Source organism: Tauraco erythrolophus, chromosome 6 (assembly GCF_009769465.1).
Source record: "Tauraco erythrolophus isolate bTauEry1 chromosome 6, bTauEry1.pri, whole genome shotgun sequence".
Classification (NCBI taxonomy): Eukaryota; Metazoa; Chordata; class Aves; order Musophagiformes; family Musophagidae; genus Tauraco; species Tauraco erythrolophus.
The window spans coordinates 67,364,207-67,380,591 of record NC_141470.1 but is presented as its reverse complement, the minus strand read 5'-3'; the positions used below and the strand labels follow the sequence as shown (position 1 = coordinate 67,380,591).

The following is a 16,385-nucleotide window of genomic DNA, read 5'->3' as shown; positions in this document are numbered from 1 at the left end:
GTCATCCTCATTACATTTCCATTGAGAACAATAGAATCACATCTTTACTTGGGTTAAAGAAAACTTACTCCCTAATAGAGCTGTACATAAGTAGTCACTTTGTTTATACTAAGACATACATCATTTAAAGGTAAATATTTACCATTTCAAAACTAGTATTTTTTATTACATTAGAAATGCAGTGTTTCACCACTTGTTAAAGTATAGAGGAAACTATACTTAAACATAATTGGAGGTTCTGCCTGTGGGTGCTGCGTTCATCCATCTTTACAGTGGAAGCCGAACTGATGAGAACCCCAGTCTAACATTTTTGGATTGATACTCACTCCTGAGAAGGAGGTAGTGAACCCTTCAGGTCGACTGAGCTCAAAATATTCTGCAGAGATAAACATCACTTATACCAGGTAGGCTAAATCAAGGTTTACAATCCATGGAATAATTCTTCAGCGCGTGTCAAATAACAAACAATTACATCTTAAGCAGTTCCAGTTCTTTTCAGCTTATCTGGAATGCTAATGTATTAGCTAACTTGGTTAGCTGGATGTTGGTCGAGCACCTCTCCTGTGAAGACAGGCTGAGAGATTTGAGGTTGTTCAGCCTGGAGAAGGGAAGGCTCCGGGGAGATCTTATAGTGGTCTTCCAGTATCTAAAGAGAGCCACAAGAAAGCTGGAGAGGGGCTTTTGACAGGGTCATGTAGCGATAGGACAAGGGGCAATGGCTTTAAACTGAAGCCATTGACTACCGGCTTGATATGAGCCAGCAGTGTGCCCAGGTGGCCAAAAAGGCCAATGGGATACTGGCGTGTATCAAGAATAGTGTGACCAGCAGGAGCAGGGAAGTGATCCTGCCCCTGTACTCGGCACTGGTGAGGCCGCACCTGGAATATTGTGTCCAGTTTTGGGCCCCTCGCTTTAAGAGAGATATTGAGCTCCTGGAGCGAGTCCAAAGAAGGGCGACTAAACTGGTCAAGGGGCTGGAAAATAAAACTTATGAGGAGTGGCTGAGGGAGTTGGGGCTGTTTAGCCTGGAGAAGAGGAGGCTGAGGGGAGACCTGATTACGGCCTATAAATACTTGAGAAAAGATGGTGGGGAGGTGGGGGAAGGGCTCTTTACATTAGTGATGGGTGATAGGACAAGAGGAAACGGGCATAAGCTTAGTCAGGGGAGATTCAGGTTGGATGTTAGGAAGTATTTCTTCTCTGAAAGGGTTGTCAGCCACTGGAATAGGCTGCCCAGGGAGGTGGTTGAGTCCCCATCCCTGGATGTGTTTAAGAATAGGGTGGATGATCTACTTGAGGATATGGTTTAATGGGGATTAGGGATGGTTGGACTCGATGATCTCTAAGGTCTTTTCCAACCTAGAAAGCTATGAATCTATGAATGAATCTATGAATCTATGAAAGAGGGGAGATTTCTATTAGATATAAGGAAGAATTGGTTTACAGTGAGGACGGTGAGGCACTGGAACAGGTTGCCCACAGAAGTTGTGGATGCCCCATCCCTGAGGGCATTCAAGTCCAGGTTGGATGAGGCTTTGGGCAACCTGATGTAGTGGAAAGTGTCCCTGCCTATGGCAGGGGGGCTGGAACTAGGTTATCTTTAAGGTCCCTTCCAACCCCAACCATTCTATGATTCAGACACTAATTGGAGACTGAGGCCCTGATTCTTATTTATGTTCAGACTCTGTGAAACTGCGTGAGAGCACAAAGGCTTTCAAGGCAATGTCAGTATAGTTTTCACTCAAATTAAGGGCTTGCTTTGTGGCTTGAGAGTTGAGAAGTGCTATTAATCTAAATGAAGATATATGGATTTTGTTAAGTGATTTTTCAGTTTTGAGTCATGCAGATGATGGCTGAAGAAGGAGCCGAAAACAAAGTAGTCTGAACACACCGATATATAGATGCTTTAAAGTTATATTAATAAACCTGTGCTTTTTTCTACATAGGGTTTAGCTAATCTGCTAGTTTTGGACATGAGTAGATGTTGAATAGTCTGGAAACAAGATCACTACCAACTATTTGTATTGTTCCATCTTCCCACTCTCAAAGCCTCAGATGCCACTGCAGTAGTAAGTTATTCTGTATCCAGATTATTACTATAACTTTTTAAAAAACAGTTCTTTAACAAATCAAGACCCATCTGATCAGACTTGTTAATGTGTGTGTGATCTTTTCATATACTCCAGAGTATACTACTCTGGAATTGAGTAGTCTTGTTCATAAAGAAATTGTAACTCCTTTTAGTTCAACTCTTGGTTTCAAGAGACTGTTTTAAGATGTGAGGACAGATACAAGTATTTAAACATACTTGTCAGAAATATTTTCTTCAAGGACATTCATTCCCTGGAGGCTTTGTTGTAAAAGGTTGTAGAGCAATACTGTAACACTGACTGTGCCTTTTAAGGTATTACAATCGCAAGCCCTGAATTTCTTGAAGAGGTGTATCGACAGCACAGTTATGAATTCCTAAAAATTACTTGAGGAATGTCTCTCTGACCAGGAGAGTATCCTGCTTCTACCATTAAGTAGTGTCAATTCCTTGCATGCAGGCTTTGACGCAGCTGAGGTGTATCTGTGTGGTGTTTTGGCAGGCCTCGGGGTAAGTGGGGAATGGAATAGTCAATCTGAGCAATTGCAGCTCCAGTGCTGCTGGAAAGCAATGAAAACAGCCTCAGAGGTATGGAACTGGAATTTCAGTAATGTGATATAGAAGCAAACAGAGCAGACTGCTGAAAGCCCGTGCCTTTGGTGTCAGAATCAAATCAATTGTTTACTACTGGAAAAAGAACTCGAAATTTCTTGTGAGATTTTCATTAGAGTGCTTCTTTCATAGGAGCATCTTGCATTTCTTACCTCAAAGCCAGCATATTATGGATCTGCTCATGCTATACACCTCATTTCTATCTTATTTTTCCACATTACTTATATTCTCAGTCCATATTGTCTTTTTTTTACTTAATTCAGAGCTGCAGAGCTGGTGTCAGCAGACCAGTTTAGAATGTCCACAGTGTGAATTTACAGAACAATAATCTCATTTCTTTCAGTGGTTTAATCTTCCTTCGTAATGCCAAAGTGGGTTTGTGACACAGTCTTTTCTATTTTTTGTAATAATATTAATGATAACCTAATTTCCTTTGACTGAAAATAGTCTGTAATCTCCTTTAATACCCTGTTGTTTTGGAGGTTTTGTAATAACAGCAATGAATCAGCACGAAGCTGATTGCAACCACGGTTTCATTTTTACAGTATTGTTGCAGTAATCTGATCCAAAATCAATGAATTGCGTGAAACTCTTTTGAGCACTTTAAATTGACCAATCATCTTCCTAAAGATCAAATTTCTGAATCAGAAAAATGTAATTGGCAGTTTTGGTAATGTGTTAGCAGAGGAACATTCTGTTTGATTACTTATGTTTCCTTCTTTACAGGTGTTGTGTCTGAACTTCAGTCACAATGAATCAATACTGCCTGGACCAAAGCTCCCAAATCAGGTGACAAATAGGCAGCAGTTGCACTGAAAGGTGGCCTCTCGTGGCTATGCACAGCAAGGACTTGCCAAAGGAAGCAAGTGCCATCAGCTTAAAAAATATGCTTTTAATACTCCTTTACTCCCCTGAGGAGGAAGGAGATGTCTTCAATGTCAGTAGCTTCAGATCTCCCTTTTTTTCCCCTCCTAGCTTGAAGAAACCCAGTATGTGGGGTTTTCTTTGTTTTGCACACATATATGTTTGGCATCATCTAATTGGCTTTTCTTTCCTAAGTTCTTTGTGAACAACTTGTTAGGCCACTTGTTAATCAAACCGTCCATATCAGGTGGCTGTCATCTGTTCTTTGGATCCTGTTGCATAGATGGTTAGGCATACATTGAAGATTTTTCACCATCATACAAAGGATTTAACTTTGAGTAAGAGAACGACCTACCTCTCTCTGGCCGCTGGTTTGATCTGGGAGAGCAGGGACATGCATCTCTGATCAGATTGATCATTGATATTTTGTTTTCATTCCTTAATTAAATTTGTACAACGTTACACTACAAAATTTTAGGAGTATATTCAGATAGTGAGGATATATGTTGAGATAGTATTTCAGTCTCTTGAGACTGACCTGTGAAAATTCCGCTGCCTTACACTGTAGAGTATTCTGGTGGCAGTTACAACCCCTTATTGGAACCAATGAGTTCAGCCAGTTCAGACTACAGTACCTTTTATGAGCATAAAGAAGGCTTTTGTATATTCATCAAAAGTTCTTTTCAAATGTTATGTCTAGTCTAAGCAGTCATTTATCCTACCATTAAACCTTCTTTCCTTTGCTCATTTCCTAAGTGATAGTCTTTTCTTCTTTCTCTGAAGGAGACGATCATACTTCTTCCTGTTGCCATCAACATTAGGTCAGCCTGTGTCCTAAAGAGCATTTTTAAAATACCTTTCAGTTTGCATTTCTCATCTGTGCACTCTTTCAGGACTGAAACTTCTGGGACCTGTCAGGATTCATTTACTTATTTCTGTATAAATAAGGCAACATCCATAGTCAAATTCAGTTTTATCAAATCAGACAAGACTTGCAAAGTCACCATGCAGAGTTCTCTTTGTAATTCGGTCAAGTTTTGTAACAGTGTCAGTGACAGAGCATCAGCAAATCCTGCAAAACCTAGTTGCTGTGTACATACTTCTCAAGACCACCCAGCTCTTCTTGTCTTCGTTCTTTGCATATGCTCAGCATCTGGAGCATGAGAAAAACGTGAATTCGTTTTCAGATTTTCTGGGGAAAAGGGCAGAAGCAGACATGGATGTGGGCTGTTTGGGCCATGACAAATGTGACAAATTTCTGTGTTCATATTACTTGCCTGCTTCCTCATGAGAGATGAACACTCTACACAGGCCTTTTGAAGGTTCAAAAAGGACTTGAAATAATTGGTCAGTAGCTGTAGGAATGCCCCTCTTGATGGGAGGGATTTTTTTACACTAATGCCTTCTAGCTTCCTCCCCTTTCCCTTTTTAAATACTGACAAACTTTAGCTTTCTTGAAGACCACTGAAACTTGGCTGATGTTCCCGAACTTAGTGCAAGTCAACATAAATATTCCTTGATGTTTCTCAGCCAACTTTGTCGAATGTGACCTATTCAGAGTCACTGATTTAAACATATCAGATTCTAGCTCAGCAGCTGCTACTTAACAACCTTTAAGTCAATACTGGAATGGAAATTATTTCATTATTACTGTGTGATATGAATAACATTCTCCTTTTTTTCCCCACAAATGCAGCACAAAAGTATTTAGTGAAAAACTGTGCTTCATTTCAGATTTATTGATACATCTACCATCTGCTGCTTGTAATGATCCAATACTATTGCCAGGGCTACTTTTGTTACGGACTTTCAAACGCTTTCTTAGTGTCCTAAATGCTACAAGCCATTGATATCCCCTTACATGCATTTACTCTCTTCATCATTTTTTTGCAAGTTTTTACTTCTTACGGTTTATTTCTTTATTTTTTCCATTTATAATAGCTGCTTTTAATTTCTCACTAAATGGATACTGTCGTCTTAATGACTATTGCCTTCTCTCTCAATTGTGAGGTATTCTAGGAACAAAAATGTTCTTAAACCTTCCTCAGATCCTCTTGACACTTTCTCTGGAAGTTGAATTAGCTCTTGATTTTTGTAGCCTTGTGGATTAAGACTGTGTAAAGCATGAAGTATGCATAGTACCTATTTACACATCTTAACACAAATTAATGTTACATATTAACACACAGTTTGGATAGTGTTTTGTGATGTATGAATTAATCAAGTCATGTCCACTACTGGCTCAGCAATTGCCCATATTTAGTGGGTTTATGGAAACTGAGGTTGCTAAGCACATTGTTTCATTAGCTGGGTCATAAGGAAGAAGCAAAGTTAAACTTAGGACTCTTTTTTTCCTTCTCTTTCTTAATCCGTTAGCTCATGCTACCTAATTACAGGTCAGACGTAACGGAAATGAAGCTTTGACAAGCAAATTAACGAAACACTGCATGTCGTTTTATTTTGCCCCATTGTCATTCAGCTGTTATGAGAAAACACCCAAAGGTTGCCATAAGTATTTTACTAAATTAAACAGCAGTTTACAGCTGTTTTCTTTTCATGTCCTCAAACTTCTGTGAGCAGAGGAGGAGTTTTTTTCATTTGTTTGATTTTCATGGTCTGGATCCAGAAAACTTGACCTAGCTTCCACAGAGTGGAAGCGTATATTTGTAGCATTTCTATTTCCAAGTAGTAGCTTTGTTTCATTTTTTGACAGATTTTTTAATCATATACAGGCGTAACTCCTATGAAAACTGTTCCAGTGTTACTGAAATTACAGTCATCCATATATACTCTTCATAATTATATATATTTTTTTGGTGGAGGAGAGGTGAGAAATGCTGAAGTTCTTTTGTCCAAGAAAAATTGTGACATTGTACTCGTTTGCTTTATCAGTTTAGGGATGCAGAATTGGGAGAAAACCTGCCCCTGATAATGCAGAGTTTGGAAGATTTTCACTTGGACTATAACAGAATTACTAACATGGCCCTGCTACAGCTTAGCAGGTTAAAAAACTTGAAACGTCTGGTTTTGCAGGGTAAGTGGTAACAGTTTTTCTGTACATGCACTCATTTTACAGCACTTTCCTTATGTCCAGCCTTCATTCTGTGCTGTGGATTTGTGGGCGACAGTCATCTTTGGTCCTGACGGCAATAAGAATGATACCTGAGCTTTAATTCTTGCCCTGGCTCCAAGATTCTTCAGATATTGAACAGTGAAATTCTTCCATACTGCACCACTGTGCCTCACTTGTCTTTTGCAAGGGCAGAGCAGGGTAGCCAGCATACAGAAGATATATGTCAGCTCATGGCCAGCAGCGAGTTCCACACTGAGAAAATTTCCTCCTCACTATAAGCAATACTTACTATAATGATTGACCTGAGACTTGTTCTTCAAGATTCCTAGATTTTATTTAGGAAGATACCTTGCTTTAAATAGGTATAGCAGGCAGATAGATAGATAGATAGATAGATGAAATCAAACACAGTCTTCCACTGTCACTGAAGTGGTCTAAAATAACATACAAGTAATTCAGAAAGTTTATGAGCTGCTTTTCCTTAAGATAATTTTTTGCTAGAAAGGGATCCACATCCACTGAAGATGATTCCATGCATTTACTCTTGGTGTGGTAAGAAACTACATCAGCCAAATTGAAGGACTTGAAGGTCTCCAATTTCTGCAGGAGTTGGTATTGGAGCATAACCACATGAAAATGATTTCACAAGTTTCCCTTGCTAGGCAGAATGATCTTTCGACTGTTTGTCTGGAGCAAAACCAAATATGAGAACTGAACAGTTTACAACCTGTGGTAAAATTATGGAAACTCTTTCTGGACTTAGCAGAATTCAAGTATAGTATATTTTTGTTAATGCTGTAGATTCAGTGGGCTAAATGTGGTGGACTGTTTTCAAACAAAATTCCCATTTTCTTCTATGGATTTGCCTGGGGAAAATTACCAGTCCAAAATATATATACCAGTTGCAAGATTTCTGAGAACTCCTGACATATGGTTTATTTTTAACTTTTGGACAGGAATCATCTGAACTAGAAAAACTTCAAGTTATTCTCAGTCACAAGGTGCTCTCAAAACATGGAAATCCAGTGAGTATGTTGGTTTGCATTGTTACATAAACCAGATGTATATTTCACTTTATACAAGGAGTATTTACCCTTTATAATAACTGAAACTATTCAGAATTTCTCCATTACCACATCATTCCTAAGTATCTGCTATTAATGTTTTAAGGTTGAAAGCTTCACAGTATGCATGATGATCGCCTTGCCTCACTATGCCTGTCTCCGTGCCATACTGTGATCAGCAGGCACTCATTCTTCAGCACACTGTTCTTCATAGTGCTGCAAGACAAATTTAAAATGTATGTGTTTGCATGGGTATGTTGCAGGGATGGGCTGTCTTTTCAATATTCCAAAGCAGGTCAGATCTGTGAAGAAAGGTCAAAGAATGTTAAAGGATTTCTGAAATACTTGATTTTATTTTTAAAATGGCTTGATAGCAATCTTTTTTGTTGTCTTGCAGAGCACTCCTTGAAAAAGTCCTGAAGGGGAATTTCAGGTTTCTTTTTTTCCAGACATACTTCTATTGCAGTGTAGTACTGTTGGTTCACCTTTTTTCTCCCTGGAAACAAACTATTAGAATACGGTAAAGAAGACTCTAACCTTTCTGATTTTATAAATACATAGCTAGACAGAAGACAGATCACTTTCACACAGCAGAAAATGCTTTCCTGGTAACCATGAAAGGACAAGTGGAACTCAGTGGGGCCAAGTCCTTGAATAAAGTTTGTAGGATCTCAGCTTCATGAATTTAAGTACCTTAGCACTGCTGAGCTTTAAAGTACCATCAAACATAAATGAAAACAAAAATTATTTTTTAATTTTTAGTTTGAGAACAGATGTGGCTTTCTAAATTTCAGTTGAAAATATAGTTCATAGGGCATGTTTTCATAAATAGACCCTTGAAGGTTAGGTGGAAAGCCCAAGTTCTAAATGCCCCTTCTTTTACCATAAAGCTGCAGTTTTCTAGTCTAAAGCAACAGCTAGAAAACACAGGGAAAAGAGAAGGCAGGGGCGCGTTGGAGCAGTAATACGTACGGTGCAGTCACGCACTCTGTTTTCAGTGCTTGACTCAAAAGAATATTTTTACACTTACAACATTTTTTTTAAACCAACTTTCAAAGGGTTATACAGAGTGGGAAATGTACTGGCTTCTGAAATGGATGATGAAATGGCAGGAGAATGTCAAGCAAACTGAATGCTGAACAGTCATGCTCTTCACAAGGGAAAAAGACTTAACAGATTCCTCTTGGGAAATTGCTGTTCCAAGAATTGCAGGCCTAGACTTTCTCCTGAAGGGAATCAAGGTGGTGGTCTCAGCTGTCTCCTGTACGATGTGGCATTGAGAAGTACATCTCACAGTGTATTAGTAAGCATCAGTTAGTACCCACCACTGTGGTCCACACTTCAGATACCTTCTCACCTGTCATTAAAACAGAAGAATATTGCTAGCCTTCTCTGCCTGCAGCACAGCCTGCATCTGAGCACCTGGCCTTCTGCAAGGCTTAGTCACATCTCTGCGTGGCGCAGAGTGCGCTCAAATCCTCCTAGGTGCAGAGGGCCATGAGAAGCTGCTGTGGTCCAGTCTAACTTGATGAGGAACATATAAATTTGCCCACAGCATGCCACTTTGTCAGTACAAAGTGTCAATCATTCATGGGCACTTAAAGTTGAAAAACGTTGCTCAAAGGTATATAGTCATTTATGCACAGTTTGGATTCTGTTTCAGAAGAGTAGCATTGGTGTGAGGTTGGGTTCGGACATTTACTGGTGTAGCTGAGATACTATCAGATTGACTTCTTGAACAAGGACACCATTTCTGGGTTAATTGGTATTTTCTTTGGGCAGAGTTCTCTCAAGAAGAACCACTCTTCATTGCTTGTGTTTCGACTGCCAGTAAATGCAGAAGAGAGGATGAGAGGTGACTACCAGCCCCTGGAACAAGTGGAGCAAATGTGATTCAAATTTCAAGGACAATATTCATGTCACCTACAATTTGTGCCTAATATGGTTATCATAACATTAAAATAGATTTTTATTTTCCTTCTAGATAGACTCTCTGAAACAATCTCAGATTTTGTAAAGTCAGCAAAAATAAAGTACATACTATCTGCTCCCTTTCTTCTCCACAGAATTTAATGAGTGTGAGAACCTATAACAGGCTCTTTCTATCATCCTGCTAGGAAGATGCCTGGTATTTGGATGTTGTGATACCTTCATTGAGGTCATTGAGTTGCCTGTGATAGGCAATTGCGATACAAACCGAACATTTAAAAACTGTAAAAGACTCATTAGATTCTCAGGCTCATCTATCTATAGATACAGATGACACCATAGATTTTATTGTTCAGAAATGTGAAGTTTACCCTGGATAGTAACTTATACTTACCCTGAAGTTCCATGCTGCAGCAAATCCACTCAGTTCATACTCCTGTGCAGTTACACAGCTTTTGGGTCGTCTAGACTACAGGTAGAGTGAGATCATGGGGAGAAATCAAATTTGCAGGTGCACATTTGATGAAACAAATCCTCACACATAGTTTAAGCAGATGCACTACCAGTGCTATGTAAGTATGTCCATGTGGAACAAGAACATGCATATTCGAAAGTACCCTACTTTCACAGGGGATCTGTGTCTGATAATTTTTTATGAAAGTTTCAGAGAAACCTAATTCTTTTACCTCATAATGTTACTACATAATGCAGCATCACAGCAATGCTTGCTAAATGGGATTCTTGGCACACCTGATTCCAACTTCTGTTCTTGCTGATAGTTACCTTCATAATCATTTTCAACTTTAACTTGATAACGCAATATCATATTGTCTTGTCTTGAAAGGTACTGTCTTGTCTCATCTGTATCCATTGGAAATACTTTTACACAGATAATATTCATTTATTGTTTTGCCCATAAACCTGTTGCTTTGTGTTAGCTCTCACTGTGCCTCCTCATCAAAGTACTTGTCTCCATCACTGTGGTTCAGTCTTGTCTATCCCCATGCTTCTTGTTGAGAGTGAGGTCATCTCCTAATGCCTTGAGATGCAATTGCATACCATGAGCTGACCACTGTTACTGGTCACCAACACTCTGTTTTCACTGCCATGTTTCTACCTTTGCTACTCCTTTTCTTGAGAAGGGGTTTGCTGGACAAGCTACCTTGTTGTTTTCCTCCAGACCTTGCCCTGAAATTCTCGCTGACTATGGAACCAAAAGAAAGCTTCACAACAGTTGGGCATCTGCTGTGACCATTGTCTGTCACACTGACCAATTTTATTGCTCATTATTTTCTTGTGCTCACCCATCTGTCAGTCTGTCTACATTCATTGGGTGTTCCTCATCTCATTTTACAGTATAACTTCACTGGAACAGAGATTTTTAGGAGGATTCACTGTTAGGTTTCCTAAATACAAGAACAATAACAACAGCAAGGAGTCAGAGAGGAGACTAGCCCAGCACGTGTCTCCTACAAACAGAAGGTTCATTGTCTCTGTGGTTCTGTTTATCACTAAGACCCCACTCACTGAAAGAGTTTGTTGTCCCACAGCAGACCTGTGTTTTCTGTATCACAGCGTGAAACTTCTCGAGATGTGTTTGATGAACAGAATTCTTTCCTTGAGCTCAAAAGACTGCAGTGTGCGTTTTAACCATCGGCTTCCCCGAAAGGATCGATAGAGTAATGAAGAGATCTAGAGTCTGTTCCCACTCTGTGTTCTGCAAGCCAGTTCTGTCTTTGTGTCTCAGTTTCATATTTATGGAGCACAGAAACAGTTGTTTTACACATCCGAAACATAAGTGCTAAGGATGATGAGAAGCATCAGTATGATTGATTTATTCTCCTGTCCTCATCAGCCTGTCCTGCTTTTCCTCAAACCTCGTTGCTTTATAAATAAGAAGCACTACCAGCAGACACCTACACCACAAAGTTATTCTACTCCAATTGTCTCCTTAAATTTTTTACTGCCGTGATGCTGTCATCATGCCCAATCACACCTAAACCGTTGCTGAGCTGCAAATAATACTACTTGCTATGCTGAATCTAACCCCTTTGCTATTGTCTTATGCTTCCCACACCTCTGGCTTATGTCCATATAGTATCCTTAGACTGTGAGTTATTGGCATAAATTTCTTAGTGTAAATATGTCATTGTATAAATAAAGCCTTTTAGCACAGTATTAGCTTCCAGGTGCTACTGGAATAAATGGTATTATTCGATACTGATGTTATTGGAGTCTTCACTGTGTTGTCAGATATCAGTCTTCACGCTGATAGTAGATCACTGCTGAAAGCAGACACGTACACTTGGGTTCTGTCTCAGAACTTCATCTGTCAAAAATGTGTTCTCACAGACCTCTGTCTGACTACATTAATCTCTCTGTTTGCAGACTCAGGACCTTGGTAAGTTAGTGAAACACATTTTCCCACTTGAAGCCACAATGCTTGTATACAGAGTTCAAAGCACTTTTGGATTGAGTAATTTCATGTGTAAATGTTTTATTTCCAAACTGACCTGTGCTTTTATTCATTGGACATCACTTAAATAAAAACATGGCAGAATGAGTAAAGCAGTAGAAGCATGTTAAGACTGTATCTTTAGAGAAATCTCTGTTTTATATTCAGGTTCAGTGGAGATGTTATACCTCATTAACTACAACAGAACTGAGCCATTTTCTCATTAGATCGTTCAAGTGGAACAACACAAAAGATTTTTCAAGTTTGTCAGTTGCATTTTAGTTGTGCTTTTTAAAGTGCTTGTTAGAAAGCAAGAATTGAAACCGTATGGTGGTGTTCAAGCTTAAAAAGTGCTTTTGATCTTAAGCTTCAAAAGAGATTTTCCCAGCAGAAAGTAGGCTAGCACTTTGTTTAGTACTCTTTTAGGTAGACACCAGAACACTCTGTACATAATAATATTTTCTTCCTTCATGCTATTGATTAAATCTCTTTTAAACGTTGTCGCTGCTGAATTAGAGATGATGTACAGGAGGCAATCAATCACTGTTGTCATTGTACTGTACCCAGTTTTAACAAAATTAATAAATCAGCACAGACTGGCACACAGCCTTAAATCAGTTACTGCAAGAAGGGGTGGTCACAAAATGAGACTATGAACTGAAAAAATAGAATATGGAGTATTTTAAAATATTACAAAGATCCTTCCAAAGCTGAATTTTTATGAGCCCCTGCCAGCCATCCCCCGTAATGGGTTTACACTTGCAAATGTACTGTTCTCCATCTTTCTCAGTAAAAACAGCTTCAGTGCATTACAGGAGCACTGTTCTTGAAGTGGTTACAATTTTGTTTCAAGCATTTGAGTTTTATAGCTAGTGGTGCTTTTTAATGTACACAACTTGCATTGCTTCTGTGTTTGACAGCTTATCTAGAAAGTGCAATAGTCAAATCTTAAGCTCACAATAATAATTTGAAGAACAGTTCTTTACTCACAAAAAAGTTGATCATTACTGTTCATATTACTGCAAAATGAAAAAGACATTTCTATCATAAAGACCAAAATAAGTAATCTTTTTTTTTTTTTTTTTTATGAAGAATTTTCCAGTTGCAAACTCTTCAGAGGACTCTGGGTTTCCTATGCTGCCAGCAAACTTTACAAGACACATTCCTCTCAGCATAACAAATGGGAATGTGAATGAAACGTAACCATTTATTTGGCTCTGATCTTACATTTGGCCATGAACTTGAAGAGCCTCTACTACATAAGTCAAATGAAGGTAAGCATAAACAAACAGGATTATGTATTCCTGAATACTTAACATAGTTATACTCCTTCATGCTACGTATTAAATGGCCATACAGAGTATTTTTAACAAGGACATTGTCTTCCCTGAGTATCTTGCAAGTCTGTAAGTTACTCACAACCTTCCCGCAGCTGGGAAATGTGATTCTGGAGGAATACGTATCTTTGTGAGTTCTTCACCCTAGGATGGATCTTCAGATTCAGCCTGAATCATTGATAGAAAAATGAGCCTTTCAGTGCTTTCAAAAACTTTGGTTTGTGGTTTTTTTTTTTTTAATTTATTAACCTATTTCAGTCTGAAAATTAAAGTTTTAACTATGCTAGAAACTGGGAGGAAATGATGTAACATTGTCCTAGTAAGGAAAATGAAGAAGAAGAAAAGAAGAATGAGTGCAGCAGTTGATGATTGGCAGCTGGGGTGGGGCTCTGCAGGGACAATATCCATGTGCATTTAGTGTTACACGTAAGTCTTAAGAACCCAGGAATTACAACAAATAACCTTTTGAAGCATCCATGCGGAAAATGCTTGTAGGTAAGCCAGAGGAGCAGCAACTAATCTTAATCTTCTAAACCATTTGGTGCATCGCAGTGCTACTTCTTGAAGCAGCCAGATGCATCAGGGCAACATAGAAAATTCAGGCAGGTGAGGCTCTTACCAGCCCTAAACATTGCTGCTGCTTTCCTTTTTTAGAGGTGGGGGGTTGCAGCCAAAGTATTTCTGTTCACACATTACTTTTCTTTCTCTAAATGCTACCATATTTCTTTATCTCAGTTTCCAGATCCACCAAAAATGTGTTTACTCTCTTTCTTCTGATAAAGCTTGCAAAGCATCTGAAAAAACACCTAGACAACAACTTAACATTTTGCAATTAGAACAGTGACTATACTATAAAGTGGAGCCAGCTGTTTGATGGAAATAAACTGGTGCCTCTCAAATCCCTGCTTAGTCCTGTTGTATCACTAACTCAAGACTTTCTGGTTTGTGGGGTTTTGTTTGTTTGTTTTCTGTTGCCCGAAATCTCATTTTGTTTAGTTATTAAAAATATTAAGTATGGAAGCAGAAATGCAAGAGTAAAGCTGTTACTGTGGTTAAATTTGTCTAGTAATTGTGATACAAACAGCAGTATCATGCTATTACTGACCGCCAGAAGCTGGAACAAGCCAGCATGTGACTGAATGTTACACCAACATTTCTTATTGTACCAAACGTTTTTCCACAACAGGGAAACGAACAAACAGGTCTGGCACTAGGACTTTTACATTTCCATCTTGATTATTAATATTTACTACCTAAAGAGATTCCCTGAAAATCAGTTGTGTAAATCAGTGAGGTGATTCTTTCTGGAATCCGTGTGCATCGTTGCTTTTCATGAAAGGTTAGTCTCAAACCAGCATTTTTCTTAGGCATGCTTCATATATTGTTATACCTATACGCCGTGGTGTAAGCTATGTTTTTCTTCCTCGCCAGAAGAATGTGTTTCAAGGCTGTAGGCCATATTTGCCAATGAAAGAGAGAGAGCTAATTAAGGGCTTGTTCCCAAAGATGTTTCTCCACAACCGTCTTCGATTGGTATTTACATATCTACAGAGATGATAGGACTAGTTTCCAAAGGAACATACATTTCGATGATTAGTATCATCAAACCTCTAGAGAGGAAACACTTTAAATAAAATTTGTTTAAACTGGGTAATCCCATGCTGACTCAGATGTTACAGATGAGAAAGTGGTGAGAGGAAGTGACGTTACTCAGCATGACTGATTTATACAGAACTAAATTCCCCATGGGTTCCATCTAAGCTGGCCTCTTCACAGCTTGGATTCCACCTTAACTGCATACTGTCCAAGATCCTTTTACAGATACTTCTCTCTTACTTAAAAAGTGTTTTCTTCTGACTTAAAGCAGCGTGTATGACTCCTTCCCCATGTTATAGATTGATCCTCACACGTTTAAAAAAAAAAAAAAACCAACAAATGGAGACCATGTATTTTTAAATAATGTAGAAGAGATGCTGTAGCAAACATGCTCTATCAGTAACTCTATTTGCATTTCCTCACATGCCACATGTGCTTTGATCTTTTCCCATTTCTATCAACTTATGCATAGTGTCTGGGTGTTTCCAATTTCATCTTACTTTTAATAAACCCACATGCTAAAATTAGACCACCACCACAAGGGCACCCATGTAGTAAAGAAAAAATAAAAATGTTTGCCTCTGATTAAGCAACACTAGTCACATCATCCCAGATTAGATGAAGTGATGTTTTAGGACAAATCAGCCCTTTTTTTAACCTTTCCCCTCATAGCTTCTGTTAAGGCAGAATTAAAGTTATTCAGGTGTCTTAGCAGCCTAATTCTTACCTTATCGTGGTTAGATTTCTTTAAAGTATTAGGTCCCCTAAATTTCTTAACTTAGATGATCTTTGTAGCATCTCTTAGCATTTTACAGTTGTTACTGGTGTTTACTTATCAATTTCTATTTATTATTATGAATAATGAAAATTCTGCACACAACTCTAAAGTAAAAAGGAAACAAGAATGCGGTTATGCAATACTTTCCATTATTTCTGTTTACAGGATCTGTCTTTAATCAGTACTTATTTTTTGAACTTCAGGAAACATTCACTGATACATCAAAGCAGGAAGATTACAGTAATCATTTAAGATGAATTTATAGTTGCATTCCATCACCAGAAAAATACGAACCCATGCCCTGTGCATTTCTTCCTTAAACTTTGGTAGTCAAAGAGTTAGTTTGTATGGTAATGTAAGTTCAACTTTGACCGTATCTATGGAAGAAGGAAGATCCTAGTCTCCTGAATCCAAAAATTTTAAGGCTTTAAGGTTGTTTGAGGTCTTTTGACAACGCACCTTCAGTGCCTAAAGTCAGCCCACTGTCCTTTGCTCCATTAATATTAAAGGTACCATGAAGCCATGACATTTCTTAGGACAGTTAACATTCAATTAATAATTTTTTGCTAGTGAGCCACTACAACACGT

General features: G+C 38.6%; 1 protein-coding gene across 1 annotated transcript in view; it reads left to right on the top strand.

The window, feature by feature from the left end:
* The window catches only part of LRRC9 (leucine rich repeat containing 9), a 66,059-nt gene that overhangs the window by 31,450 nt on the left and 18,224 nt on the right, over positions 1-16,385 (top strand). Inside the window, 10 exon segments of the mRNA XM_086613639.1 lie at positions 2-108; positions 111-130; positions 1,947-2,069; positions 2,592-2,599; positions 2,965-2,993; positions 2,996-3,072; positions 3,428-3,567; positions 6,463-6,603; positions 7,196-7,408; positions 7,591-7,663. Of these exon segments, the coding sequence (XP_086469765.1) occupies positions 2-108; positions 111-130; positions 1,947-2,069; positions 2,592-2,599; positions 2,965-2,993; positions 2,996-3,072; positions 3,428-3,567; positions 6,463-6,603; positions 7,196-7,408; positions 7,591-7,663 (931 nt within the window).